Source organism: Mustela nivalis (genome assembly GCF_964662115.1).
Source record: "Mustela nivalis genome assembly, chromosome: 14".
NCBI lineage: Eukaryota > Metazoa > Chordata > Mammalia > Carnivora > Mustelidae > Mustela > Mustela nivalis.
In genome coordinates, this window is record NC_139033.1 from 6,858,826 (window position 1) to 6,884,988 (window position 26,163).

Here is a 26,163-nt window from a genome sequence, read left to right on the forward strand (position 1 = left end):
GTGACAGACCCTTGGTGGGTTTGCCGTGTGTGGCTGCTACGAACGCTGCTTCTTGCCATCCATGGATGTGTTCGGAGGCGGATGCATGGTGTGGAGGGGCCAGGTCCTGGCAGACTCTCCCCTCTACCCGCTGAGGTCTTGCCAGCCTGTCTTCCAGCCCCAGACCAGCAGTCTGCTGTCCCAACTCCAGACTGGCTGAAGCAGGCTCTCCTCACTGGGGGTCTATGATGGGTCTCGGAAGTGTCTCTGAGCCCCCGGAAGGGGGTGCACATCTTGTGTCTCTGCATTTTCTGGGGCGTGAAGGTCCAGGACACAGAGCATCTTGGAGCTTTCAGATCCTCCCAGCTCCCAGCAGTCAGAGGGGAGAGCAGGGGGCCCGTCAATGCTGTGTGTTCCAGGACTGTCTCTGGACTGTTCTTAAGGGACCTGCTCGGGATTGAGAAATAGAGCCCATAAGTGGTAACGCACCACATGACCTTGGCTTTTTTCTTCCTCTCTCTTTCCCTGGTGCTCCTGCTTCCTGGGACCCAGCAAGGAGAACTTCAACAACGTCCCTGACCTGGAGCTCAACCCAATCCGATCCAAAATCGTCCGTGCCTTCTTCGACAACAGGTGTGTCTTTGTCCCCGAACCCACCCGGTGGCAGGTGACTTTAGCCTCGAGAGAGCGTTTCACTCTTGCACCTTCTTACAGCCCCGGAAGCCAACACAGAGAAGAGGGGGCAGGGCTGAGTAGGAGTTAGAGGCACAGCTCGGGCTCAGACAGCTCAGGCGCTGGGTTCAAGGCTGGTTGACTCTGGGCAGCTCACTCAGTCCCTCAGGCCTATTCAGCAGTTAGCTGTGGCCGCATAACAAATTATCCTGATACTTAGCAGTTCCAAACAAATGCTTCTTATCTCACTGTTCCTGCATATCAGAGATTCAGGAGCAGACTAGCTGGGTTCTTGGGTTCAGGGGCAGCTGGGGCCTCTGTCATCTGAAGGCTTGACAGGGGCAGGCTCTGTTTCCAAGCGGGGACTGTCTCCCAGGTCTGCTCACCCATGGCAGCTGCTGGCCTCCCGCAGAGCGACGTCCACGTGAGAGAGAGGAGGGCAGCTTGAACCCCTGAGCTGGAAGACCCCATTTTTTTTGGTAACCTAATCTTGTGAGGGAAATCCCATGGTTTTCGCTGGGCTCTCTTCATCAGAAGTGAGTCGCTAGGTCAGCCCACAAAAAGAGAGGGGACTAGACGGGCGCTGGCTACAAGGAGTTCAGAATCACTGGGAGCTGTCTCGGAGACTACCTCAGTTTCTGTATTTTAAAATGGGGGTCACAATAGCATCTGCCTCTAGGAGTTGCTGAGGGAGCTCTGAGACGATGTGCACTAAAGAGTTGGCTGTCATTCTGCTTGTTGCCCTGATGTGCAGAGAAACTGAGGTATAGAGCAGTGGTGCAGTGTCCCAGAGCTGAGGCTCCAACCAGAGCTCACGCCCTCAGATGTCCAGCATCATTGGAGCTGACTTGCGTGACTGCGTGGAGACTCACTGTGTCTGAGGCTCTATCAAGAGTTGGGTGGCATACGCCCTCCCCAGCCTGCCAGGGCCCCAGGTCTGACCTCTTATATCTACATAGATGGCCGAGAAACCGGGAGAACTGGCAGAAAGAGGAAGGAAGGGAATAGGCGTGTTGTGGCCAGAAGATGGGTGGTGACTTCTCAGGCCGGTTTCAAGTTTGTGAGCCTGAGCCACTGAGCTCTGGTTCTGATAAGGCTATGCGGCCTGAAGCAAGGTGCTCAGTCTCCCTGAGCCTCCCCTGGTCATGGGTAGGGGGGTAGGTGGCCTCAGTTTCCCATAGGGCAAGGCCAGAGAGACTGATCAAGTGTTAATGAGACAAAGCCGAGAGAGAAGGTGTTCTGGAAGGACTGAACGGCATGTGCAAAGGTCCTGTGGCACAAGAAAGTGGAATGAATGTGTGTGGCAGAAAGGAGGTCTGGCCGGAGCACAGAGAGGGCACGCGAGACAAGAGGTGTGGGGAGGGCAGAGCTGCAGCATGTGCAGCCCCTTGACCAGTAAAAGGGGTCTTGACCTTAACCTGGGAGCAGCAGCAGGGGGGCTCTGATAGGTTTAAGGCAGGGTGGGGATCACACACTCTGGCTGTAGGCGACAGAAGTCCAGGAGGGGTGTCCTGTGGTCCCCAGGCTGGAGGCAGGGCTGCTGAGTGGAGGTGGAGAGCAGTGGGCGGCTTTGTGACACCTGCAGGGGAAGAAGAGGGGACAGAGGGGAAGGCTGGAGCAATCAGTGTCAGAGGAGTCTACACAGATGACTGTCACCTTTGCCAGAGGGATGGCACATGGTCCTTGGTGAAGAGGAGGTTGGAATCTCCTTTTTTGGTCCTGGTTCTCTGGGGAGGAGGCCTGGGGTGGGCAGGAAGGCAGCGCCGGGGGTGGGGAGGGGTTGACAGGTGGTGATGGGGGCCACACTGCGGGAGGTCCCCCCCAACATGGAGTTGACACGGATGTTGGGGTCTGAACTTGAAGGTCTCACAGAGAGACCAGAGCCCAGGGGTGCCCGCATGAGATGGGAGTGTGCGTGAGGATGTGGGCCCACGCCTGCCAGCATGTGTCCGTGAGGCTTGTTTCCAAAAGACTCTGTGCAGACCTGGCCCCTCGGGACGCTGGCCAGGTATCAGGGACGCAGCCTTCTGTGGGGCGGAGCTGGGGGCCTGGTGGCTCCTGGAGCATGAGGTGAGCAAGGGGGGGTGAGGGCGGAGGCCTGCTCGTACCAGCTGCCTCCTGGGGCCTGCGGGGCTGGCCTGGGCCAGGACCTAGCAGGCGGGTCCCCTGACCCTCCCCCGCGCCCTAGCAGGGAGTGTGTTCAGACAGGAGAGACGGTGCTCCTGGGGTGGAGGAAAATGTTCTGGGTCCTGACTGGGGCGTGGGTTGTGCAGGTGCACCTGTTCAAATGCAAAATCTGTGCCTTTGACTGTATGTAATTATTTATTAAAACAAATCTGACCTTGGGTTGAGCTTGGCTTTCATCCGTCACCCCTGGGAATGGGGCGCGGCTGCAGGAGCTGTGCTGTTGGCTCGCGGGGTGGCCTTCAGGTATCTGCTGGGCTGTCGCCTGTGAGTGGTGGCCTCTGCCAAGGGCACAGGGTGTGGGCGTGGGGCTGGAGCTGTGGCCTCTGTCTGGCTAGGAGACAGGAAGGTAGGGCCCATGAAGGCAGCCACTGGATTCAGGGCAGCCAGTCAGAGGGGGGAGAGACACCCCCCTTACTTGGAGGGTCGGAAGTTAGGACAGCCATCGGAGGGAGGGGCAGGGACGTTAGTTGGTGGGGGAATGTTGAGTGTCCAGAAGGTGGACGTCGAACCAAACCTGGGGAGACCCCTGCAGAGTGTGGCAGGAGGGGTTCTCTGGGGCTGGACTGGGGTGGATGGTGAGACCAACACCCGCCTTCTGGGGCCCAGGGGAGCAGGGGGAGGGATTGGGACTTAGCAACTGAGATTTGAAGCCTCTGGAGGGCTTGAAGCAGGGAAGAAATAGGGTCCAGTTTGCATGTTTGCAAAGCTCCCTCTGGTCCTGGGGAGGGTAGCAGGTGGGTGAGGGGGGCAGGAGCGTGGGAATCTGTGAAGAGGGCACGATTGAGGAAGGGCTGGCCCTGGGGGCCTGCGGCCAAGAGCCTGTATACCCTTCTCCATCCTCCACTTTTTTTTTTTTTTCAAGATTTTATTTCTTTATTTGTGTGAAAGAGAGCAAAATGCACAAGCAGGGGGAGCAGCAGGCAGAGGGAGAAGCAGGCTCCCCCCGAGCAGGGAGCCCAAGGCGTGCTCAGTCTCCGAACTTGAGCCAAAAGTAGATATTTAACCGACTGAGCCACCCAGGCGTCCCCACATCCTTTGCTTCCTGTCCTGGAAGTTCCGAGGGGGTGAGGGGAGGACTTTGGAGTGGGGTCCAGAGACAGGGTTTTCCTCTCAAGACAGACCAGGGTCAGCCTGGCTTCCTAAGACCCTTGCGCACCCGGACTGTGGACAGAGGAGCCACCTTGGAGGGTGGCGTGAGCCCTTCCCCACCTCCAAGGGCTCCGTTCCTTACAGGATCGTCAGAAAGTTCAGGATGAGAAAGATTGCTCTAAACTGGGCATCTTTGTGTGGTGCCTGGGTGGCTCAGGGGGTTAAAGCCTCTGCCTTCGGCTCAGGTCATGATCTCAGGGTCCTGGGATCGAGTCCCACACTGGGCTCTCTGCTCAGCAGGGAGCCTGCTTCCTCCCCTCTCGCTCTGCCTGCCTCTCTGCCTACGTGTGATCTCTGCCTGTCAAATAAATAAATAAAATCTTAAAAAAAAAAAAACAAAAAACTGGGCATCTTTATGAGGAATGAAAAGGGCCCCTCCCAGCACCTTCTGAGATGCACGTCGCTGGGACAACCTCGAGCCTATCTTGACTTATTAAAAGATCTGAAGTTATCGGTAAACTTTGTGCCTTGGCTGTAAACCAATGACTCAACGCTGCCGAGCCCATTGCTACTGGAGCTGCGAGCAGCCGAGAGCAAGCAGGAGTCGGCCAGCTTCTTCTATAAAGGCCACAGAGTCAGTATTTCAGGCTTCGTGGGCCACGCAGGCAGCGTCTGTCTCACGGCTCGGCTCTGCGGTGGCCTGAAAACAGCCACAGACGCGGAGTAACTGGATGGCCGTGGCTGTGTGCCAATAAAACTTTATTTAGAGACCTTGACATTTGCATTTCCTGTAATTTTTATGAAATTTTGCCACGAGAGTCTATTATTTGGGGTTTCCCCAATTTTGTCAACCATTTAAAAATCTGAAGCCTCTCCTTCATGCGTGGACTGGACAAACACAGGTGGCAGGCAGGGCTGGCCCGCACACAGCGGTTTGCCAGCTTCGGATCTGAAGGGAAGGGTCAGGAGAGGTGGCTCCGGGAGTTACCGGATTGCTCGGTGCCTTGGTTTCCCCACATGTGAGTGCCCACCCCAGCCTTCACCAGCCCCCTGTGCTGAGCTCTGGGAGGGCAGCACCGGGCTTGGGCCAGACCTCCGGATCACCCCTCCACCCCCCACCCCTGGCACCCCTGTAAGCAGGTTGCTGGGAAATGGAACCCAAGGCGAAGAGGGCGATGCATGGGCCCAGAAGGGCCGTGTTCTCTGAGGCCCCGCAGGTGAAGGGACAGGACCTGGGTTCACACGCTGCCCCTGTGCCCTTCTCGGCTCCCGTAGGAACCTGCGCAAGGGGCCCAGCGGCCTGGCCGACGAGATCAACTTCGAGGATTTCCTGACCGTCATGTCCTACTTCCGGCCCATCGACACCACCATGGACGAGGAGCAGGTGCAGCTGTGCCGCAAGGAGAAGCTGAGATGTGCGTGCGCATGGGGCGGGCTGTGTCTCGCAGGTCCCGCCGCACCCCTGCAGCCGGCAGGGGGTGGGGGGAGGCGAGTGTGGAGGGGAGGGCCAGGGGACGCCTGCCGGCATCCTTCCGGTGCTCAGTCTCCGTTGACGACACCCACAGAGGCCCCGAGGCAGTGTTTCTCCCCTAGGTTGGGCCATGGTGGCTGAGGCTCTCGGGGGCCGTGGAAAGAGCAAGGCCCTTGGTTCAGACAGACCTGGGCCCTTCCGTCAAGCAGCCATGTCACCCTGAACCGGGACAGGGGACGCTGATGGTGAACACACGCGGGTTCTGAGGCTCAGGGAGCTCACCCAGGTGCTAAGGGCACTGCCTAGGCCCTGGGCTCCGGAGCCTGCTTGGTTGTGATCAGGCTGGCCAGCAGCATGGGGTCCTGGGGTGGCCTGTGTCATGTGTCCCTCCCCCGTCTGGACTTTCCCAGGACTCCTGACCCCCTGCTGAAGGCCATCCGAATCTCAGCCCTGTTAGCGGAAACAAGTAAACATGGGGACTCGGCCGTATTTAGCTCTGGAATGCGTACGTGAGGGCTGGTGGGAACCGCCAGGGCTGGGGGCCCCCAAGTGCCCCGCCTCTGGTGCTCTGGACCAGTAGGGAAGCCCGGTGTCGGCCCAGTGTCCCACCTGCTCTGAAGGCCAGGTCAGAGGTCGTGGGGGCCCTGGTTTCCCTTTCCTTAACAGGGCAGCCGTAGGCAAGCCCATTAACTTCTCTGAGCTTGCAGAGTACAGTCTGTGAAATGGGCTCAGGGCAGCCTCGCTTCATGGGGTCACGTGCAGATGAGACGTGAAGATGTTTGCTGCATGTTGCTCGGGCTGTCCAGTCGGTGCCAGATCAATGCCAGCGCAGGGACTTGGGGAGCTGCAGGCTGAGCTGGTGGGGCTGAGGGGCTTGCCTCTCCCTTGGCTCCCGGCCTCTGCTGGGCGGTCAGGTGCATAGAGGCACAAAGCAAATGACACAAAATGGACTAACGAGAGGAGAGGAGGTTCTGGTGTCCCAGCCTGTGCCCACGGGGCAGGCTTAGACCAGCCAGGGGCCGGGGTATCGGCAGTGTAGCCCATGACCCGCCAATGATAGCTGCCTGCTTGGGTCTTTGAGGAATGATGATTTAAAAAAAATAATTTTTTTTAAAAAGATTTTATTTATTTGACAGAGACACAGCAAGAGAGGGAACACAAGCAGGGGGGAAGTGGGAGAGGGAGAAGCAGGTCTCCTGCAGAGCAGGAAGCCTGATGCGGGGCTCGACCTCAGGACCCCGGGACCATGACCCAAGCCAAAGGCAGATGCCCAACGACTGAGCCACCCAGGCACCCCTCCAAATCTTATTTTTAAGTAATCTCTCTACACAATGTGGGGTTCAAACTTACCACCCCAAGAGCAAGAGTCCCACGCTCTTGTGACCAAGCCAGCCAGCGCCGCAAGGAATGAGACTTTGAAATAACGTCGATCTGTCTGTCCATTAGCTTGTGCTCAGCGTGTGCAGGGATCGCTCGCTGGTCCTGACCCGCCAGCTCTGGGGCTCCCGGAGTCTGGGCAACACCTTGAAGTAGGTGCTGTTGTTGCTCTTCCCATTTGACAGATGGGAAAGCTGAGGCTCAGAGAAGTTAGGTCACTTGTCCAGGGTCACCCAGCAGGAAATAGGCAGTCTGGGCCTTTGTCCTTGATCCCTGCGGTGGCCACATGGGGGTCGTTGTGGATGTCTTTTGCTCATTTTGAGGTATGTTTCCGAGCGGGAGGGTTGGGGAAGCAGGGGCACGTGGACCTCCCCTCCCTGCTCGTCTGACCGAGACCCCCTTTCTCTCTCTCCACTGCCGCCTCCAGTTCTGTTCCACATGTATGACTCGGACAGCGACGGCCGCATCACCCTGGAAGAGTATCGAAATGTAAAGTATGCTCCTCGGCCCGCAGGCCAGGGCTCCTGGCCCCTCCCCGCCCGCGGCCCGGACGGAGCCCCGAGGTCACCGTGTGTCTGCCTCGCCCGGCAGGTGGTGGAGGAGCTGCTGTCCGGGAACCCACACATCGAGAAGGAGTCGGCCCGCTCCATCGCCGACGGGGCCATGATGGAGGCAGCCAGCGTGTGCGTGGGGCAGATGGTGAGCCGTGTCCCGGAACCCCCGAGCCCCTCTCCCCGACCAGCCTCTGCCCTGCCTTGCCCAGCTGGCTTCTGGAAGGCCCCGCGGGGAGACCCCCAGCACTGTCACCTCCCCGCAAGCCTGAGCCATCAGCTCATCAGACCGTTGTTCATCTACCAGTGGCTGGAGGGGATTCCCGGCCTTGAGATGGGCGGGGTCAGCAGGGGTTCTTCTCTGGGGTCCTTCATCTGGCGCCCCGGCGTGGAGCTGGGAGTGGGGATGTGTGTCAACGAGACTCGGCCTCAGGGCTGGCACCTGTGGAGGGGAGCCCTCCGCCGGCCCCAGAAGAGATGTGGGGGCCAGAGGCGGGTGTGGCCACGGAGGCGTCCCGTGCGGCCGAGGGCTGGCCACAGGGCTGAGAATCGGGGTCTCTGCACGGGTGCTGGGGACCCCTGGAGGCTTGTTGGGGTCGTGCTGGTGTCGAGCGGCTGGGGCGTCTCTCAGGACTGTGTCGGGCCGGTTAGAGCAGGGCCGCATCACCTGGCTCTGGTGACACGTGGGGCGGGACAGCCGTCAGTGGGGGGACCGTCCTGTTCAGCCGCGTCCCTGGCCTCCACCCACCGGATGCCAGGCCCTCCCTCCCAGTTGTGACAACTAAGAACATCTGCAGACATGGCCAAATGTCCCTGGTGGGCAAACAGGATGGTCCCCAGTGAAGGATCATTAACTAGAGGGGCACTGACATAGACGGGACAGGGCGACTGAGCGGGGCGACCGTCATGCACGTGCTGGGAGCTTGGGCACGTGGAGGCATCTGCAGCTATGCCCCAGGCAGGCCAGACACCCCCGACTTTCCCGTCCCCGTGGGTGGCTGCACGGCCTGTGCACACATCATTCCATAGATTTGTGGTCTCACGTTAGCCTGAGGACATAAAGAACATTCTGGAATTTGGGGGCAGCCCTCTTTACTATGCCTGGTGGACTCGCTCTTGGAGGGCTGGCTGTAGCCCGGCTAGCCCCTGACACGGTGGCTTTGAGCCCCAGGGACCCCGAAGGCAGGTACTTGACCATCTCTGTGACTTTGCTGAGGGTTTTGGCTGGTCCCGCGGAGGCCGTCAGCTCTTCACACCAGTGTGTTACGTGGCCCCAGACACATCCCTGTCCTGAGTGGAGGGGCGTCTTTCTGCCGGAGCCTGCTCTCTGTGCCCCACGCCCACCGTCGAGGGGCCTGGCAGGCCCGGGCCTGTTCCCAGGGGCAGGGGCTTCGGTCACAGTACTGGGCTGCGTTTTCTCTGTCTGCTTCTCAGACCCGGGGCGGGCAGGCTTCTGGCTTCAGTGAAACGACCCCACTCAGCAAATTAACTGCAGCAGAGAGGGCTGGTGACCTCAGTGGGGCGCGCAGGGATCCCCTGCCATGTCGTTGAGCCAAACTCCCATTTGATTTAATTACACTCTCCTCCTTTAAACGGCTCCCTGTCCCACTCCAGTTTCCATTGGTGACCGTTTTCTTAATTTGCCGTAGTAAACTCGCACGGCAGCTGGCAGCTGCGGCTCTGCATAAAATTCACACAACCTCAGAAGCGGGGGCATCTCCGAGCCCAGGCCTGCTCCCTGGGGGTGCATCCTGAGCGCCTTTCTTGATTTACGGGTCATTTGGGTGCTTTTCAAACATTCTCTCCTGCAGATGTTGGCCGGTTACACGGATGAGCCGTGTGCGCTCATATCTGGGTGCAGGGCCGGGCTGGGCCACGCGGCTGGGTTGCACACAGGCGGCCACTGCCCCACTGCCCGCGCTGCCCACCCCGGACCGAAGCTCCATCAGCTGTGTTCCTTGCCTTCCTGAGCCAGCCATTGACTGGAGCCGTGCTGGCTTTCCAGAATGCTCTCTCTGGAAGCTCCTGTGGCTTGGGGGCGTGGGGGCTGCTAGGCTGGGGTCTCCACTCGGGGCTTCCCCTGCCCTCCCTCTGCCGGTGCCCTGCAGCTAGGGCTCTGGAAACTTCTTTCTCATTAGCTCTCCTCGACTGCCACCCGGGTTTCCAGGGTCGCCACCACTCCCCGTGCACCTGGGCAGGAAGAGCAGGGAGTCCTGGGGGGGTCGGCCCCGGCGTTTGAGAACTGGTCGCATTTATAAAACTTGGAAGTGCACATAGATAAATTTTTTGTATGAAAAACAAGGGTTCGGGTTCCTCACCCTTTGTGGTTTCCAGCCAGGCTCTTGGAGCCTCCCAGTTGGACGGGGGGCCTGGCTTCATGTGCCTCAGTAGTCTTCTCTGTAAAATGGGAGCAAGGACAGGACCCTGTGGCAGGCGCTCAGGGCGCCTGCTGTTTGCTTAGACAGACATCAGGACGACGCCGGAGAGGCGTACGCTCTCTGTGCCCTTCTCCCTCCGGGGAACCACCCTCGTGGGGTTTGTTTCCCAACATACACCAACATGGACGTGTCTATCTTTTATTTCTGATTTACACAAAATGCAATTGAACAGACCGCTTCTCCTCTCTGTGCTGACCTCCCCACCTCCCCAGGCCGGACGGGCCGGACGGTGGCAGACGGTGTCTGGTTAGCAGTAGGGGACCAGACTGGCCTGGGTTCACAGACCTGCCGCCGTCTTTCTGCTTGGTTTTTCCCACTCTGTATCTTGGAGCCTTTTCTGTATGTGCTCGTAAAGATCGACTCCTTCTTAGTGGCTGTTTAGTACTCAACAGCACAGATGCCCAGGATTTATTTAGCTGGTCTCCTGAGGATGGACACAGATGGCGGCCGGGCGGTCCCTGGCACAAAGGGTGCTGCAGGCAGGGGTGAGGTTTGGGGAGGCTTGGCTGTGCCAGAGCCTGAGATAGCAGAAGGGGCAGGAGCCCCACCTCTGGCCTCATGAGGTCCGTGTGTGCCCAGAGTGGGACAGACGCACATGGAGACTGGCACTGACCATGACTGGCTGGGGGAGAGGCCCCGCAGGTGACCCTTATCGCGGTGACTCACTGGGCGCAAGGGTTGGGCTGCAGAAATCAGCCCTCCCCCCACCCCCCCGCCCCAGTGGTCTGTGAGCTCACAGGGTCAGTGCGGGTGCAGTGGGGCAGGACCGGGAAATGGCAGGAGGCATGTCCATTGGTCACTGAGGGGAGGGGAGTCCATGCCTCTCTGCCCCCCCCGCCTTCTTGATACCCTCATCCACCGGGTCTCCCCTGGTGGGCTCGGGTAGGTCCCCAGTTAGCCTGCACCCTGCTTCTGTCATGTTGTTATGCCAATGAAGGGGACCTCGGAGTTCAGGGTGATGCCTCAAGCTGGAGGCAGCAGTCCGGAGAAACGCCCTCTTCTCTTGATTAAAGGGGCCCCAGCATCTGTGTCCTGGGGGGGATCTCCTGGTGGAAGCCGCTCACGCTGCATGTGCTCTGTCCCCAGGAGCCTGACCAGGTGTATGAGGGGATCACCTTCGACGACTTCCTGAAGGTGGGTGTCTAGGAGGAGCGGTGGGGCTCGAGGGGGTGCCCGCTGGTCAGGAGGAGACCCGCTCCTCTGCGGAAAGGGGTCATGCCTGGGCGTGACCTTTAAAGCACGGGCTTTACTTGATTTTATGGGGAGAGTCCTCTTCACCTGCGGTCGGGGCTCCTGAGGAGACCAGAAGGGCTCCAGCCACACCTGTCTCTCCCCGACGAGTCCCCGGCCCCCTTTGTCAGAAGCCTTGCTGCTGGAGTGTTCTGTGCCTGTATGAGAACTAGCTTTTCTCAGAAGCACACCATGTGCCGTTCTCCTGTGCCTCGGAGAAGGTGCCTTGGATATAGCTGCCCACCCCCCCAGCCCCCATGGCGGGATACCCAGCCTCTGCTGTCACAGCTGTGCTCCGAGCTCGAGAAGCAGGACCCGTCACTGCTCTGATGGGTACAGACCCAGCGGAGGGAGATGAGCTTGCTCCGTCCTCTGCCTGGCTCTGAGTACCCTGACAGGGGGTCGTTCTGGAATTTGAGGAAGGACAGGAAGTCAGGGAACAGGACCCGAGGCTCTGGCCCAGGGTACTGTGCCAGCCACTGGCCAGCCCGAGGGAAGGGTTGGGCCCGGGCCTGGAGCCAGGCCAGGACGTGGGTGGTCACAGCCCCATGGAGCCCAAGGGCAGCTCAGATGAGTGCTCCTCCCAGGCTGCACAGCTCAGCTGGCCAGCAGCAGCGCGCCCTGCAGAGGCGGCGGCAGGCGACACAAGCTTCTGGGCCCAGGTGTGCAGCGTCCTTTCCTTGCACACATGGGCTGGGCAGGTTCTGCCCCAGAAGGCTTCGCCTGTCTGCCACCCCCATGCCCCCGCTGCTCTCCATGCCCGCCCCCCACCATGGAGGCCTTTCCCGATCAGCTGGCCCTTCCACTCCCCCGAGCCTCACCAGTGCCCCTATTGCCACTCGGCATTTAGCAGGAAGCACCCTGGGTGCCCAGCTAGCTTGGCTGGGAGCGAGGCCTGGAGCTGTTCCCAGGGAGCCAGGTCTGATCGCTCTGCATGCTCGCCAGACCCAGAACAGGTGCAGGAGACCACAAAGCTGCTGGGGCATGGGTGTGTGACAGTGGCCAGATGGGCAGCCAGGCCTCCCTGCAACCCGGGTGCCGACAGGGCTCTGACTGCCGCCTGCCTACAGCCTGGTGACCGTCTCCGGGAATGCTGCAAGTGTCAGCCTTGCACCTCTCACACGAGCAGGGGGACCAGTCACGCCCACCGCATCCAGCCCTTTTTTGATGTGTGGCTTCCGAGGGCCAAGGAGCTGGCAAGTGCAGTCCTGAGAGTGGGGGGTAGGCTGGGTCTGTAGTGTGGCAGATGGGCTCGGGTGGCCGAGGGGTCCCCCGGAGCCCTGGCCAGGATGGACTGTAACGGCAGAACCAGGACCAGGTAGGTATGTGGCAGTGGACATCTGTGGGCAGAGATGACCCTTCCCAGGGAAAAGCTTGCCTCCGTAGAACCGGGTGACCTATCCCTGGGAAGTTATAAAGACCAAATTGCTGTGACCTTTTAACGAAGGAAGGTGGCTTAATAAAATTTGGCAGCTGCACAGTGCTTAACAGCTTCCAGAACGTTCCCGCGGATGATTGCCTCTGAGCCCCCAGCGTTGCGTGACTTACGTGGGCAGCGCAGGTGGGGGTCCCGGCATTGTACTGATGAAGAGGAGGTTTAGTGGGGTTAAGGAATTTGCATGAAAATCGTGGAGCCTAAAGTGGGGTGGGTGGGATTGAAATGCCTCGGAGCTAAAAGCTCGGATTCCGTACTTAATAATAACTTGCTGTGACAATTATCCGAAAGGATCCACATGTCAGAGCCAAATTAACCCACAGAAAGGCAGATGGAAGTTTCTCTTTGTCGGTTAGCTCACAATCTTGAGAGCAACCCTCTGGTTTTCACCTGCCCTGGTGGCGGGGCGGGCAGGGGGGGCCCCGGGCGGGGGACCCGGGCCCTGGCGGCGACACGTGCTCATGCTGCTCTGTCCGTTGCAGATCTGGCAGGGGATAGACATCGAGACCAAGATGCACGTGCGCTTCCTTAACATGGAAACCATCGCCCTCTGCCACTGACCCGCCTGCCCCCGCCCCCCGAAGCCGGCTGTGCCCACAGCCTCCCGTGGGACCCGAGGCCGCCCGGTTCCTTCCGCCACGGCTTGTGTAAATAGCCCCCACTCCTCCGCTGTCTTGTTTTCCCGAGGGTGTGGTACCTGGGACCTCGGCTGTTTTTATCTCTAATAAAAAAGGAAACGGTTGGTTTGTTAATGAACGTGGCTCCTGTCTGGTCCCCACGGCCACTTGGTGGCACGAGGCTGAACGTGAGCAGGCAGCGGCTAATTTCCAAAGGCTGGTCTGGCAGAGAGGAGGTTTTCCCTCGCCTTCTCTGATTTTATTTGGGTGAAGGGTTCCCTCTTTTTGCCGCACAAGTGCTGGTAGTCGGGGGAGGCAGGCTGCTCCCTGCTCTGTGGTGGCTGCGACTCGGGTTGTGACCGAGTGTCCGGGCGGGAGGAGAGGACGAGGGGAACCCGTGGTGACACGCCCGAGCCCGCCATGCTACCAGGAGTGCTGGACTTGAGGCCTGGCTGCTGACACCCTCCTGGGCCCAGCATGGGGCTGCCCCCAGTGGTGGTGGCAGCAGGCCAGGTGAGTGTCCCAGGGGAGGGGCTCTGACAGCTCCAGAGTCACCTGTCATGTGGGGGGAGGGGGAGGGGTTATGCTGGGGGCAGGGAAGTGGAGGTTGTCCATCTGGTTGGTGGCTGTGGCCGGCGGGTCAGCAGGGCCAGGCTTGGGCTGAATGCTCGGAGTTGGTGCTTAGAGTGGCTGTTGTCACTGTGGTCACTTGCCGCTAGTGGTGTTCTAGGCCTCCTTGCTCGGTTCCTTCCATCCAGACTCGCTGGGAGGTTCCTTTCTAGCCTCCCGAGAAGGTTCTGGTGATGGACAACCGCGGCTGTTGGCCTTCTGCGTTCCCATCGCTTTGTTTTCCTGTGTGCTTCATCTCTGACCTGGGCATTGGGGTTCAGGAGGGCACCCCACGCGGTCCCGGTCCTGGGCCCGCCAGGCCCTGGCTTGCCCTTCCGGGAGGCACTCAGGTCAGCCCGTTTCCTTGACCTCTTTCCGGGGCTGTTTGTGTGGACGGCAGTGACTAGAGTGCTGAGGACAAGCTTCCCGTCGTCCTACAAGGGAGAAGGTGTAAAGGAGCAGCGAGGTGGGCGGAAGGGGGCGCGTGGCCGAGTGCGGGGCGGACGGGCGAGGCTGGTGTCCCTTGGTGACGGCGGTTTGGCCAACGGTCTTCATGGAGCTCCTTGGGGGCGAGAGCAGACCCTTGCTGGTGTCCCGTTGGTCGTCGGCGCCTAGGACTACCCCTGGGGCCCAGGGCCTGAGGGGTGCGGGCCTCCACGCCCCCGGGTCAGGGTGGACGGCTGTCAGGCAGCGCGGCCCCTTTGTGAGAAGCAGGGGCGGTGTGAAGTCACTTCCAGAACTCTGCTGCTAGGATGAGCGCTTCCTCAGCCAGTGTTTTGACATTTCCAAAGCGGTAGGTGGGGGGCGACGGCAGAGGCCTCGGCTTCCTCCCCTCCAGGTGCCAGCCATCTGGCGGGCCGCTGAACTGGGAAGGAGCCAGCCAGGCAGTTTCCTGGAGTGGGAGCGGGACACAGCGGGCCTCGCTGCGGCCCCTGCCTTCGTGGGCGGCTCGGAACTGCCCCGCTCACGCCTCGGTTTCCCAGCTGCCAGGGGATAGAATCTAGCATCGCTGGGATTGCCTGGTACGTGGAATCTGGAGCTCTCCCAGCAGTATCTCTGCTGAGGGAGCCCCCTGCAGCCTGGGGGGGGCCGCCTTCTCCCCTCCCCCACTCCCAAGCAGGTGGGACTCCCCTTGACTTTGAGCTGCAGGACGGCTGGCACGGCCACGGTACGCCTGCATCTTCTGGGACTCTCCCAGTGTGCTGCGATGTCTTGTTTCTCCACAAAGGTAGCTCCCTGATGGAAAATGTTTTTATAAATAATGTTCCATCAGCTCCCGTGCTCTGGGTTTTAGTTTGGGAGAAGCAACCACTCGGGGCCTACAGACCATTGAGGGACACAGCTTACCTAAACAGCTAATTAAAATGAGAGTCATTCACCATGGGCCCGGTCTGTGCTGCTCCAAAGAAGGCTGGGTTGGTCCCAGTCACCGAGGCTGTGCTCTGAGGCAGGGGTAGGGCCCATTTCCATCAGAGGGTGGCCTGCAGCATTGTCCGGGAGCCCGCCCGCCGGCTCCCAGCGAGCCACGAGTGTGAGGTGGTGGTTTTGCTTGTTCGGTCCTTTGGGGGAATGATCAGGGTTGCTGTCCGTTGGAGCAGACCGGCTTCTAGAAAGGGCAGGTTAAGTTCCCCCAGTCTAGCAGGGAGGTCGCTGCTGCAGGCACGGGGGGACAGGTCTCGGGACGGCCATTGGGGCCATGTGGTCCGTGCAGAGGAAGGGTGTAAGACCCAGAAACTGCATCTGTTATCTGCTGGACCAGTGAGTGTGCCCAGGAGGGGCTATCTGGCTGCCCAGCACCCCCTGCTGGCCCCCGGGCGCTCGGTGAGGCAACTCACCTGAAGGGAGTGTTGTATGTTTTGGAATTTGTTCTGAAACAGGCAGGTTGGGGAGTCAGCGGGAGCACTTGTTGAACAGGCCTCTGTGCATCAGGAATGACACCAGCAGCTCAGAGGAAAGGGGCAGAAATCAGTGCTAAGTCAGATATTTGAGGAAGTGCGCTTGTGCTTGGAGGGCATTGAGCTTGGGGAGGGCACGCGTACGGGTCAGTGCTCAGGTCGCACGTGGGGCCCGGTCCCCTGCCGCTGCATCATCAACAGGAGAAGTTCCTGGATCTCAGCTTTTGGTTGTTAAAAGAATCTGGCAATTTGATGTGACTGCATCGGTTTGGTAGGTTCCCCAAAGGGCCGTGTCATGGAAATCTGGTAGGCGAGGCTCGGGGGACACATCCTACAGCCGTGCTGAACATAAATTCTGGGTAAGGGAATAACGTACAATCACAACAGCTTCCAATTCTGGCCAAGCACCCTCTTGCTGGACTTGAACAACACAATTCCATTGTCTGTGCTCTGTTCATGGGGGGCGGGGCACCTGTGCACCTGCCCCTGCCCCCACCCCCCACCTGCTAAGCCGCAACGCCGGGAATGGCAGTGACTTCCGTGGGCTGACAGAGTTAAAAATACAAGTCATCTTGGCAAGGGTTTTGCAAACACCTGCTTTGCAAGCTGTCCTCCCACACAGTGACCTTGGGAAGGCCTTGGAGAGAGGAGCTGAAGGAGCCAGGTTTTGTTTTTGTTTTTTGTTTTTTTGAACCACAACTTCCCAGGGCATCAGCACTGCCTTTGTCTCTGGGCTCTTCCAGAATTGGGAGGCAAGTGCCAGCCGGGGTTCAGGAGCAAGATGACCTTGGCCCGGTGGTTCCTCCCTCTCATCCAACCAAGTCAGCAAGGGACCAGCCACGTCCATCTTCAGCCCCAGAGCAGCAGTCAGGGCAAGAGAGATGCTGGGTGGCAGCTTCTGTCCCCTCTCTTAGCAGGGGGGATGGGGCAGCGTCTGTCCTGGCAGTGGACAGGGGAAGAGAAGATGTGCCAGGCTCAGCTCTCGGTGCTGTGGGGAGCAGGAGAATTCCCTGCCTCCCTAGGCGCCAAGCCGGGGAAAGGCCACTGCTGGAAGCCCGCAGTGAGCATCGGAGGTAGAAAGCCTGCCCTATCTGGTGCCTGCGGGAACCCGGCGACAGGGAAGCCGCCACCACACAGTAGAGGCAGCTCCGGCCAGACCAAGGCCAGAAGCTCCTGGACGCCGCAGCTGCTGCCTGAAGCAGAGGCCCTGAATGGGGGGGCAAGATGCTGCCTGCTGAAGCCCATGGACACGGACCTGCCCGAAGGCTGTGCCCACACGAGGGGAAGCCATTGCTCCTCCATGGCGGCCAGAGCCCGTCTGCAGTAAGTTGGTGTTTGTCACATAAATGCAGAGGGGAAAGCACCATCTGTCTGAATGTGGGGCCTCTAATCTGAAGTGGGGTACTGGGCGGAGGACCTCCTCCTGGGGTCATCGTGAGCCAGGGACCTGTTCTTCTCTCCCGGGGAAGGTGATGCCATCCCCAGAGTACCTTGTGAACACACACTGTGAACACAAGGCAGCTCATGGCTTGGCTTAAAAGGCACAAGCAAGTGGCAGGAAATTCTTGGGTGGGGTGAGGGGTCTGCAGTCCCCTCGGAGAACCTGATGAAAGCCAACCTGACTTCCCAGAAAATGTTCTTGTGTACAACTTCACATCTCGTTTTGTGGGTTCTTGGATCCTGGGCTGGGAATCCCTGGAAGTGGTGGTTCTGGGTGGTTCGACTCCACTGTGGCCCGTGGAACAAGGCTGCCCAGCCAGCTGAGCCCTCCAGGGGTGGGGTACTGTGGTGGTGGGGGTGTCGGTCACAGGATGCCTGGCTGGGTGACCAGTAATTGAACAAGACCCAAATTTTAAAAATTTATTAGAACCCACAGACATTTTATAAAGTATAAGCAGAAGGCAGATAACATTGTAAGACGCAAGAGCTCCGGGGTTGGGCCCTCTGGCTCCACCCAGTGACACAGGAGTTTCTTCTCTCTTTAGGGGAGACGGAGGGGGGTGAGTCGGAGCAGCAGCAGAGCTACGGAAGGAAAGAAGTGATACGTCTGCTCACTCTGAACCTGTGAAGAAACCCTCAGACTAGCCAGGTAAGGTGGGGTGAGGGGAAGAGGTGGACAGGGGCCAAGAGGTTTTACATCACTGGGTAATGTTGATTTCTAGAGGAGCTCTGGCTCGACCCTAGGACCCTGGGATCATGACCGGACCTGAAGGCAGACGCTTAACCAACGGAGTCACTCAGGTGCCCTCTTAAGGGGAGATGTTATAAACCGGTTGAGGAGGAAAGAAAACCCCTATAATTGTGACATTTTACATCGGACTAGCTGCTGGCTGTGAATGACAATAGTTGAAGACTAGTTCTGGTAAAATTTTCTGGGTTTTCAATGACCTTTCAGGGCTGCAAAGCTGGGGCAGGAGACCGCGTCTGTAGAGTGAGTGGTGGGATCGAACCGGCAGGGCCTGCCTTTTAAAAGAAAAATGTGTCTGTCTTAGTGGTCCAGTCGCACGAGTGGTCCAAGGCTACGAGAGATGAAAACCTTACAGAGTGAGGTCACGAGGGGGTCAGAGCACCACATGACAACAGGAGTAAATAAAATACTTCGTCTGCTAAGTGCAGACCAGCTTTATTTAGGAAGTAATTTGGCTGAAAGGAAGCAGAAGGCTGGCTGAAAGCAAGTGTTGCTCTGGGGACTCAGGGATGATTTCCAGGTGCGACTCTCTGGGCCCGATGTCCTGTTAAGTTGCACAGAGGTTTGTAATGATGGAATATCAACCTGAAAATACTTCCAAAACCTCACAGCATTTCCCAGTTTTGTACACTGGGGTACAGTAGGAGCGCTTCGTTTTTCTCTCGGATTCGTGTGGGCAGAACGTCCCCACCCTGGAAATCTGTGTGCATTAAGTACCTCCTTTTCGGTTTCTCACAGCCCCTGGTGGTTTTTTGTATCAAGAGTTGTATAGTTCAGGGGTGCCTGCGTGGCTCAGTCGGTTGAGTGTCCTCTGGGGGTTGTGGGACGGAGCCCTGGGCTGGGCTCTGTGCCCAGCAGCGAGTCTGCTTAGGATTTCCCCACTTGCCCCTTTGCTCCCTAAAAGAAAAAGTCTATTTTGGCTTTCCAAAAAAGCTGGTCCAGTGTAAAACGGGTAAGCGTAGGGTTTAACTTTGTGATTTGTTGGTAACCCTTCTTTCATTGCTTCCTTTGGGGTCACTATTTGAAGTGACAGCTACCCCTTTATCTACTTTCTATTCAAGCCCCACTTCTCTTTGTCCATTCTGGCCTCACCCCGGCGTTTTGTTATTCAGTGTTTTCATGGCCCAGAGGGTTCACATTTTCCATTTTTCTTTTTCACTTTGTTACCTCATTTTATTGCATTAGGGGGTCACTGACTTGGGCCTGGCTGTATCTTTGTGGAATGTGAGACTTGCCTTTGTGATTTTTAGATGGCAGTTTTCTGTGCATGGTCTAGGGATATTTAAAAAGGCACAAAACTCTATTGGATTATACTTGGAAATTCTATTAAGTAAATCCTCTAAATCCTTCAATTTTTTTCCCCACTGATTATATCTGTTGATCACTCACTAGAAGCATGGCCTTTCTTTTGTAGTTTTGTCAGTTGTTTTAGTGTTTTTAAGGGATATTAATGGCCGCTGCTCAGAACAGTCTAAAAAAACAGTCTAAAACGATGGTTTTCCCTCTTAACCCTTTGGAAAGGGAAGCGACGTGTCACCTGGAGGAACTCCTCAGTGCCGCCCTGCTTTAGCCCAGTGGTTTAGGAGAAGGGCTTCTCCCCCAGCTCTCCATCCTAGGTGGAGGGTGACTGTTTATGCAACAAATAGGTAGAAAATAATCTACTTTGTACCACATGCTGTGGACACGACAGTAAATAGTCCTTAATGCAGTAAGTGTATAAATATATAAATTGTGGTAAAAACTATAAAGACAGTAACTGCTCGCCTAGGTTTACACGGGGTGGTGGTATGAAGGACCCCCCCGGAGTGAGCCCGTGATCTCCGAGCCCACACCCCAGGCCCCCCAAGAGGAAAGGGCTTGCACGCTGAAGCAGAACCCTGCATGGTAATGCACAGACGGCAGTGGGGGGACCCACACTGTAGCCAGGGGAGAGGGTCCCGGCTGGAAACAGGGTGACCAGAGTCGTGCAGCAGGCAGCAGATGCAGGAGGAGGAGGGACAGTGGGTGGCACTCAGAGGCACAGTGTCAGGGAGAGAAAACAGTCAATGCCACAGCCCCTGACCACCTCCAGCTTTCCAAAGGCAGCTCCAGAGAAGCAAAGAGGCCGCGGAGGAAAGCAGAGGCAGTTGAGGAACCTGTGGGTTAGACCAGTGCACCTGGTGCAGAGCTCCTCGGTAGTTTTTTTAATTCATCCACTTTGGTTCTTCCCATTTCCCCCCACTCCCCGACGAGGTGCTCCCCTAAACACGGTCCTAGGGAAAGGCGAGCGCAAGGTCATAGTTGTAGCCCGGCACGGTGTCCGCTGCTCGGCAGATGGGCAGCGTGCTCTGGAAGGCCAGCTGGTCCACGGCAAACTCGTAGGCGTGGATCAGCCCGCGGTGTCTAGAGGAAGCACACGGAGAGCGAGCGCGTTAGCACGGCGCTGCCAGCCCCCACCCCAGGCGTGCACCCCACCCGGGCCCGTGCTTCTGGTAACACCCGGGGCTCTCCGGCCCACGGGCCGTCGGACACTCAGAATCCCTGGACTCGAGACAAGTCAGGAGGAGGGGACGGCGTGCGGGGAGGCCAGCGGTGGGGTGGTAGGTGGAAAGCGTCAGCGTCAGGGAAGGCCAGGACACGTCCCGAAAGACCCAGCTGGGTGGGGGGCTCCGGGGTCCAGACTGAGCACGAGGCCGGGCCTTGGCCACCTGCACTGGGAGTTCAGCCACAGCAGTGGTGGGTGCTCCCACCCCGGCCCCTGGGTGCCCCACGCCATGCGCTATCCCGGGGGAGGCCTCACAACACATGCGCTGCCGCACGGCCACGTGGGCTCGAAGTTGCTGTGAGAGTAGTCGTGCCTGAGAGAGGACCCAGGCAGGATCCTCCTCCCAGAGTGGAACTACGATGGTCCGCCCTGAACCCCTGCAGCCCCAGCCCGCTGACCTCCTGTGAGTGGTGAAGTTGTCCAGGTCTGTGTTGCGCACCACCCTCTCGTAGGGCACGTTGGCCGTGATGAGGCTGTGGCTGTTGAAGGACAGGTGACGGACGGGGTGCCTGAAACAGGACGGGAGTGAGCCGTGGGAAAGGGAAATGCTCTGAAACGGGGCATCTCCCACGTTTAGAAGCTGTGCAGAAGAGATGCTAGAAGTCTCTGCCAAGCTTATGCCAGAGGACAAACCTGGGCCCCCAGAGGGGCAGAGTCTTGCCTTGCCTTACCCCCGCCCTCTGTACCCCCAGCAGACTACCCTGCAGCACGGTGTTTCGCACATCGAGGAGGTTAGCCACATATGGCAGAGAACAGCCCCATTTCTGGCTGGCTGGCCTTGGGTAAGTTCTCCAAGCCAGGCTCCCCAGCTGCAGGGTGCGGGGCTGAGTTCTAAAAGCCCCTCTCCTCCTAAGCTTGAGAGAGCTACCACAGCTGCAGTGCTGTCAGGCTGCAGTGTTTTGCAACAATGGCTAGAAATTAATGTAGCAAAGACTTTTGTTCATTCTAAAAACTCATCTAGTGCCTTCAGTGGAGGATTCCTACCTAAGAATTGAATGTTTGCATGAGAGACGTTATAAGCCCCCAAGATAAGACACGGGATTTGGCACTGGGCTCTGGGTAAAGGCCCATCAGCCAGGCCTTTCGGGAAGACTGAGCGGAGACAATCTGTGCAGGATCGGCAGGGGCTGCTCCTGGGATAGCTGGAGGGGGTGGGCGGGTAACAGGCTTCTTGGCTGGAACAGAACGTTCTTTTGGGAGTACTGAAGGTTCAGGGGGATCTGAGTCAGGCCCTGTCAGTCCAGGGCACCGGCTGGAAGACTTCACTAGGGGCCAGGGAGGCAGACGGACAAGGGGAGCTGGCTGGAGATGGCAGAAGGAAACCGGGGGGGGGTGGGTGGTGGCCGTGGAGGCTCCCATGCTCAGCAGGGCTGGACCAGAGGCTCAGCAGAACCACACCAGCTGCGTGCATGGGCAGGGGAAGACCTAATGGGCTCACAAGCTCTGGGCAGGAGACTGAAAGGTGAGACCCAGCAGTGTCCAGGGGGAAGTGGGGGCCTTGCCCGGCACAAGCCACAAACTAGGGTTGAAGACTGGTTGTACATTTACAAATGAGTTAGGAAAACGAATGCTGGGACAGGGAAATTCTGGGGAAGACCTGCCCAATCCTAGCCTCACCCAGATGATGCCCTGGAGGAAACACAGCTTTTCAGGGAGAGAAAAAGATGTGCAGGAGTGGCAGCCTAGTGCAGCAGCCGGACTTGCCGGGAAGTGGGCGAGGGACGGCGGCAGCCCCCGGGCAGGAGCCTCAAGGAGAGCGGCCTGACGAGGGGCGGGGGGGGGGGGGGGGGGGCTGGGGGGCTCCGGGAGGCCGCTAGTTCTGGGAATGCCAGCGCGGAGGAGTTTTAGTTGCCTTCTGGCACCACCTGGTGGCAAGTCCATGTGTCACCACAGAAAGCACAAAAAGGGATTACACACGCCTCGCTTGACTAGTAAGGCAGGGCTGGACAAAGTCAAGCAGTGTGGACATCACCGGGGCTCGAGTCTCATAAAAGCTGCTAAAGAGAGTGAGCACTAGCTCCCGCTGCTCTCCAGGAGGCAGCCAAGCCCTCTTTTAACCTTGCCTGCTTTTGTCCTGCCTTCTCTTATCCTGACTTGGCGATGGGTATTGGCAGGTCCGGGCAGCTGTGGATTTCTTCCTTTTATTCTCAGAGTCCACTTTCCAGGATGCCGTGAGTGCCCCGTTACCTGGAGTGCACTTCCCACAGCTTCTGGCTCATCCGGTAATCCCACACGGAGACCAGGCCTTCCTCGCCTCCACTGACGATTTTCCAGTCGTCCATCTGCACCGCGGAGACTCCCAGTTGGTGGGCGGAGAGCGACAGGGCGATTTTGTCAGTGCGGAGGTCGTGGATCCTCACCCTGGAAGGCCCAAGATGAGCGCAGAGAAGGGAAAGGGGAGGTGAGCTAAAGCCCGAAGGAACAGAGTCATCCTCAGGGGTCTGGTCTATGCACAACAATCTTGTGAAAACACAGCATACAAAAACCCCTTTGGTCGCAAATAACTAAATATCGCAGAGAAGTTTTCTCCCTTTAGGCACACATCACATGCACAGCTCAGATGCACAAGGAATGAGCTCACTTACAGTGCCCGCAGCTCTCTAGACAGAATGACTTAAAAGTCCCTGGAACAAAATAGCTGCAAGAGAAATACCGTGCTCTTTCTCTGCTTGACAGGAAGGACACCTGCCCTGAGCACGAGTCCACTCCGAGGAAAGGTGAGCTGGGTCTGGCATCTGACTGCACAGCTGTCCCAGGTAAGTGTGGCGCCCAGCACCGTGGTACTGCTGGCAGTCTAAGATTCTGTTAAGGGCAGGAGATAAACCAGCTATACTCGTTTGCAACCCAGATCCTTACCCGGTTGGGAAATTAACACTTTTCTGGTATTTAACTCAACTCCTCTTGCTGAAATTTGGAAAGGGAGGTGTCATGGCACCTGGTGGCTCAGTGGATTAAGCCTCTGCCTTTGGCTCAGGTCATGATCCCAGGGTCCTAGGATCGAGCCCCGCCTTGGAAAGGGAGGTGTCTATGGTTGACCATGGGGACATTGGTTGCCACTTATCTGAAGTTTCAAAACAATGACTTGCTTTGTCATAATCTGAATTTAAGAACCTCTTTAAAAACTACTCTTTACCTAAGTATATGCTGAATTTCCACAAACGGACAAATTAGATAATGACACAAATTTCTCATCCAGCAGAAATAACAACACAGTTCCAGAAATAAGACACACAGCCAAAATTAAATGTGGCAAAATTTCAGTACAGGTGAATGTAACAGTCTCTGCGCTGTGAGTCAGAAAGGAAAAGACCCTACCACCCCGGACAGGAACTGGACAGACCTAATGCCAGCCTGTGAAATGTGGTCCCGACAGGCAGTGAGAAAAGATGATCTGAAACACGTTCTGTGTCCTAAACTCAGTTTTGAGCATGTACACATAGACCTATTGTTTTTAGATTTCTAAGGAACATAAATTTGAACTGAAAATTCTATACCCAGTGTAGCTTCCAAGTTTAAATACCAAAGATTTTTGTTTGTTTTCTTCACAGAAAAAGACCCCAAGTCAGCTACCTATGGATGGATACTTTCTAGAAGAAAGGGATGTACCAAAATACTGGCAGAACACACAGGCCATGCAGAGACTAATGAAACAGATTTTCAAATGTGGAACCAGACCGCCGGCTTGAGACCGAACGTACTTGCTGAGTCTCGGGCACAGGCAGGATAAACCCACGTATAATCAGGAAGCACCCTGAATAGATCACAAAGTAAAGCTCGGTGCAGGCAACACAGGAAGGGTGCACTTCAGGACCAGAAGCTTTACAATGACGGAGGGGAGAGTTTAGCAAATATTTGGTAAAACTGCCTTGGAAAAACAAACAAAAATCCAACTTACATGGACCTGGTTTTTGTAGATTTTAAGTAATTCTGTTTCTTGCGTCATAATGCACTCAGGTTTAAGCTGATTTTCTTAAGTTTCCAAATTTGAAGACCTAAGTGAAATAAACCACTTTCTAGAGCAATAAGAATCACCCAAACCGACCCGCAAGGATAGCAAGGTAACAATGAGCAGACCGAGAAGGCTGTCAAGGGAGCAACAGTCCTGCAAACATGCTAAATGGGCCCATCCTGGAGGGAAGAGCCCAGGGGCCAGGCACGCTGCTCCACAGCCAGCAAGGACAGAGGACAGCTGCCCAGGTCTGTCGGTGAAGCCAACATTCTGTCCTCCCCAAAACTGACGATGAGAGCAGAGTATCAAAAACAGTGCTAGATCAGTGTCAGTACTCAGACCGGAATAAAATACAGCAGAACCCCTTGAGGGTGTCCATTAATATACTTCAAGTTACTACAACAAACCATGGACTGCTGAAAAGAAATGTGATGAGATTTACCCCCTTTCTTTCTTTCTTTCTTTCTTTCTTTCTTTCTTTCTTTCAGATTTTATTTATTTATTTGACAGAGATCACAAGGGGCAGAGAGGTGGGGGTGGAGGGGGAATCAGGTTCGCTGCTGAGCAGAGAGCCCAGTGCGGGGCTCGACCCCAGGACCCTGAGATCATGACCTGAGGCAAAGGCAGAGGCTTAACTCACTAGCCACCCGGACACCCCTCTAAAGAAGGCTTTAAAAAACAGTGGTCTGCTTTTACTAATACTTCACATTGTTTTTAAAATTAGGTACAATGAGATACAAGAAAAAATGAGAAGTGGACAAGTTTATTAGAGATGACAGTCGAAGATAACTCAGTAATAACTCAGATCAAATGAAATTAATATGTCAAAATCAATAGCTATCTTAGGTACAAACAACCACTAGTTTTAAAACATGTACTCAAAGAAAAAAATGCCACTTATAAAAGCAATTAAAGACAATACCCTATAATAAAATTTCTCAGCTTGGAGCTCTTAAATTCTAGATATCTCAAAGAGTTAAATATAATTAGCTACAAGAATATTCAGAATTGGGGTACCCTGGTGGCTCAGTGGGTTTAAGCCTCTGCCTTCAGCTCAGGTCATGCTCCCAGGGACCTGGGATCAAGACCCACATCAGGCTCTCTGCTTGGCAGGGAACCTGCTTCCTCCTCTCTCTCTGCCTGCCTCTCTGCCTACTTGTGATCTTCCTCTGTGTGTCAAATAAATAAATTAAATCTTTAAAAAAATTAAAAAAAAGAATATTCAGAATAGAGAAAGCCCTTCTAAACAAAAAAAACCTCAGAAGTCAAAAGGGAAAATAAAAAATCAAAATCAAGGCAAACCATAAACTGGTGGAAATGTTTGCAACAGAGAACTGGCTAATTTCTTGTTTAAAAAAAGTCCTTCAAATTGAAAGTAAAGACTGGCAACCCAATATTACAATAGGAGAAAAGCTAAGAAAAAATAGTTCATGGGAAGATACTAATGGCTTTTAAACATGTGTGAGATGTTCACTGGTAATGAGAGAAATTATGAACTAAAATTACAGGTGGTATCCAACTGTACCTACCTACCTGACAAAGGTCAAGTTTGGTAGTAAACTCTGTGAGACCCTCCAGGCTGGGAAGCCTTGGGCAGGCAGGGGAGCCTTGGGTACACCTCTGAGCACACCCTGTGGGGCAGGATCTGGCAATAAGCCAACGAACAATACACTTGCCTTCTGACCTAGCAGCTTCGGTTCTAGGAATTTATCTACACTGTATCTAACATATGTCTACAAATACACACATGGGCATTTAAGACCATTAGTTATAGCACTGTTTTTAGTAGCAAAAGATGGGGTTTCTGTTTCAGACAACTTACTGACCCTCCCACTGAAAATCACTTAGTACTGCTGGATAAACAACAGCCTTTAAAACGCACTGCTGGGTTCACAAAGCAAGCGGCTGCCCCAGGGCCCAAGCTGGAAAGCAGCCTGGACAGCCTGGGGTGG

The 26,163-nt window shown here is 56.5% G+C and overlaps 2 protein-coding genes and 1 long non-coding RNA gene across 3 annotated transcripts in view; 2 read left to right on the plus strand and 1 right to left on the minus strand.

Annotated features, from left to right (window-relative positions):
* The window catches only part of TESC (tescalcin), a 48,576-nt gene extending 35,391 nt beyond the window's left edge, over positions 1 to 13,185 (plus strand). The window contains exons 3-8 of the mRNA XM_082699806.1: positions 532 to 612; positions 5,203 to 5,342; positions 7,203 to 7,264; positions 7,367 to 7,474; positions 10,851 to 10,898; positions 12,912 to 13,185. Of these exons, the coding sequence (XP_082555932.1) occupies positions 532 to 612; positions 5,203 to 5,342; positions 7,203 to 7,264; positions 7,367 to 7,474; positions 10,851 to 10,898; positions 12,912 to 12,989 (517 nt within the window). The 3' untranslated portion in view covers positions 12,990 to 13,185. The remainder of the gene's footprint in view (positions 1 to 531; positions 613 to 5,202; positions 5,343 to 7,202; positions 7,265 to 7,366; positions 7,475 to 10,850; positions 10,899 to 12,911) is intronic.
* A 4,211-nt stretch (positions 13,186 to 17,396) lies between these two features.
* Positions 17,397 to 26,163, minus strand: part of FBXW8 (F-box and WD repeat domain containing 8) — a 126,638-nt gene continuing 117,871 nt past the window's right edge. Inside the window, exons 9-11 of the mRNA XM_082699777.1 lie at positions 22,450 to 22,623; positions 20,661 to 20,771; positions 17,397 to 20,120 (exon numbers count right to left, since the gene is read on the minus strand). Of these exons, the coding sequence (XP_082555903.1) occupies positions 19,991 to 20,120; positions 20,661 to 20,771; positions 22,450 to 22,623 (415 nt within the window). The 3' untranslated portion in view covers positions 17,397 to 19,990. The remainder of the gene's footprint in view (positions 20,121 to 20,660; positions 20,772 to 22,449; positions 22,624 to 26,163) is intronic.
* Positions 22,528 to 24,684, plus strand: LOC309848332. The gene is made up of 3 exons (XR_014302964.1): positions 22,528 to 22,663; positions 22,939 to 23,018; positions 23,811 to 24,684. It is a non-coding gene; the product is annotated as an uncharacterized lncRNA (long non-coding RNA).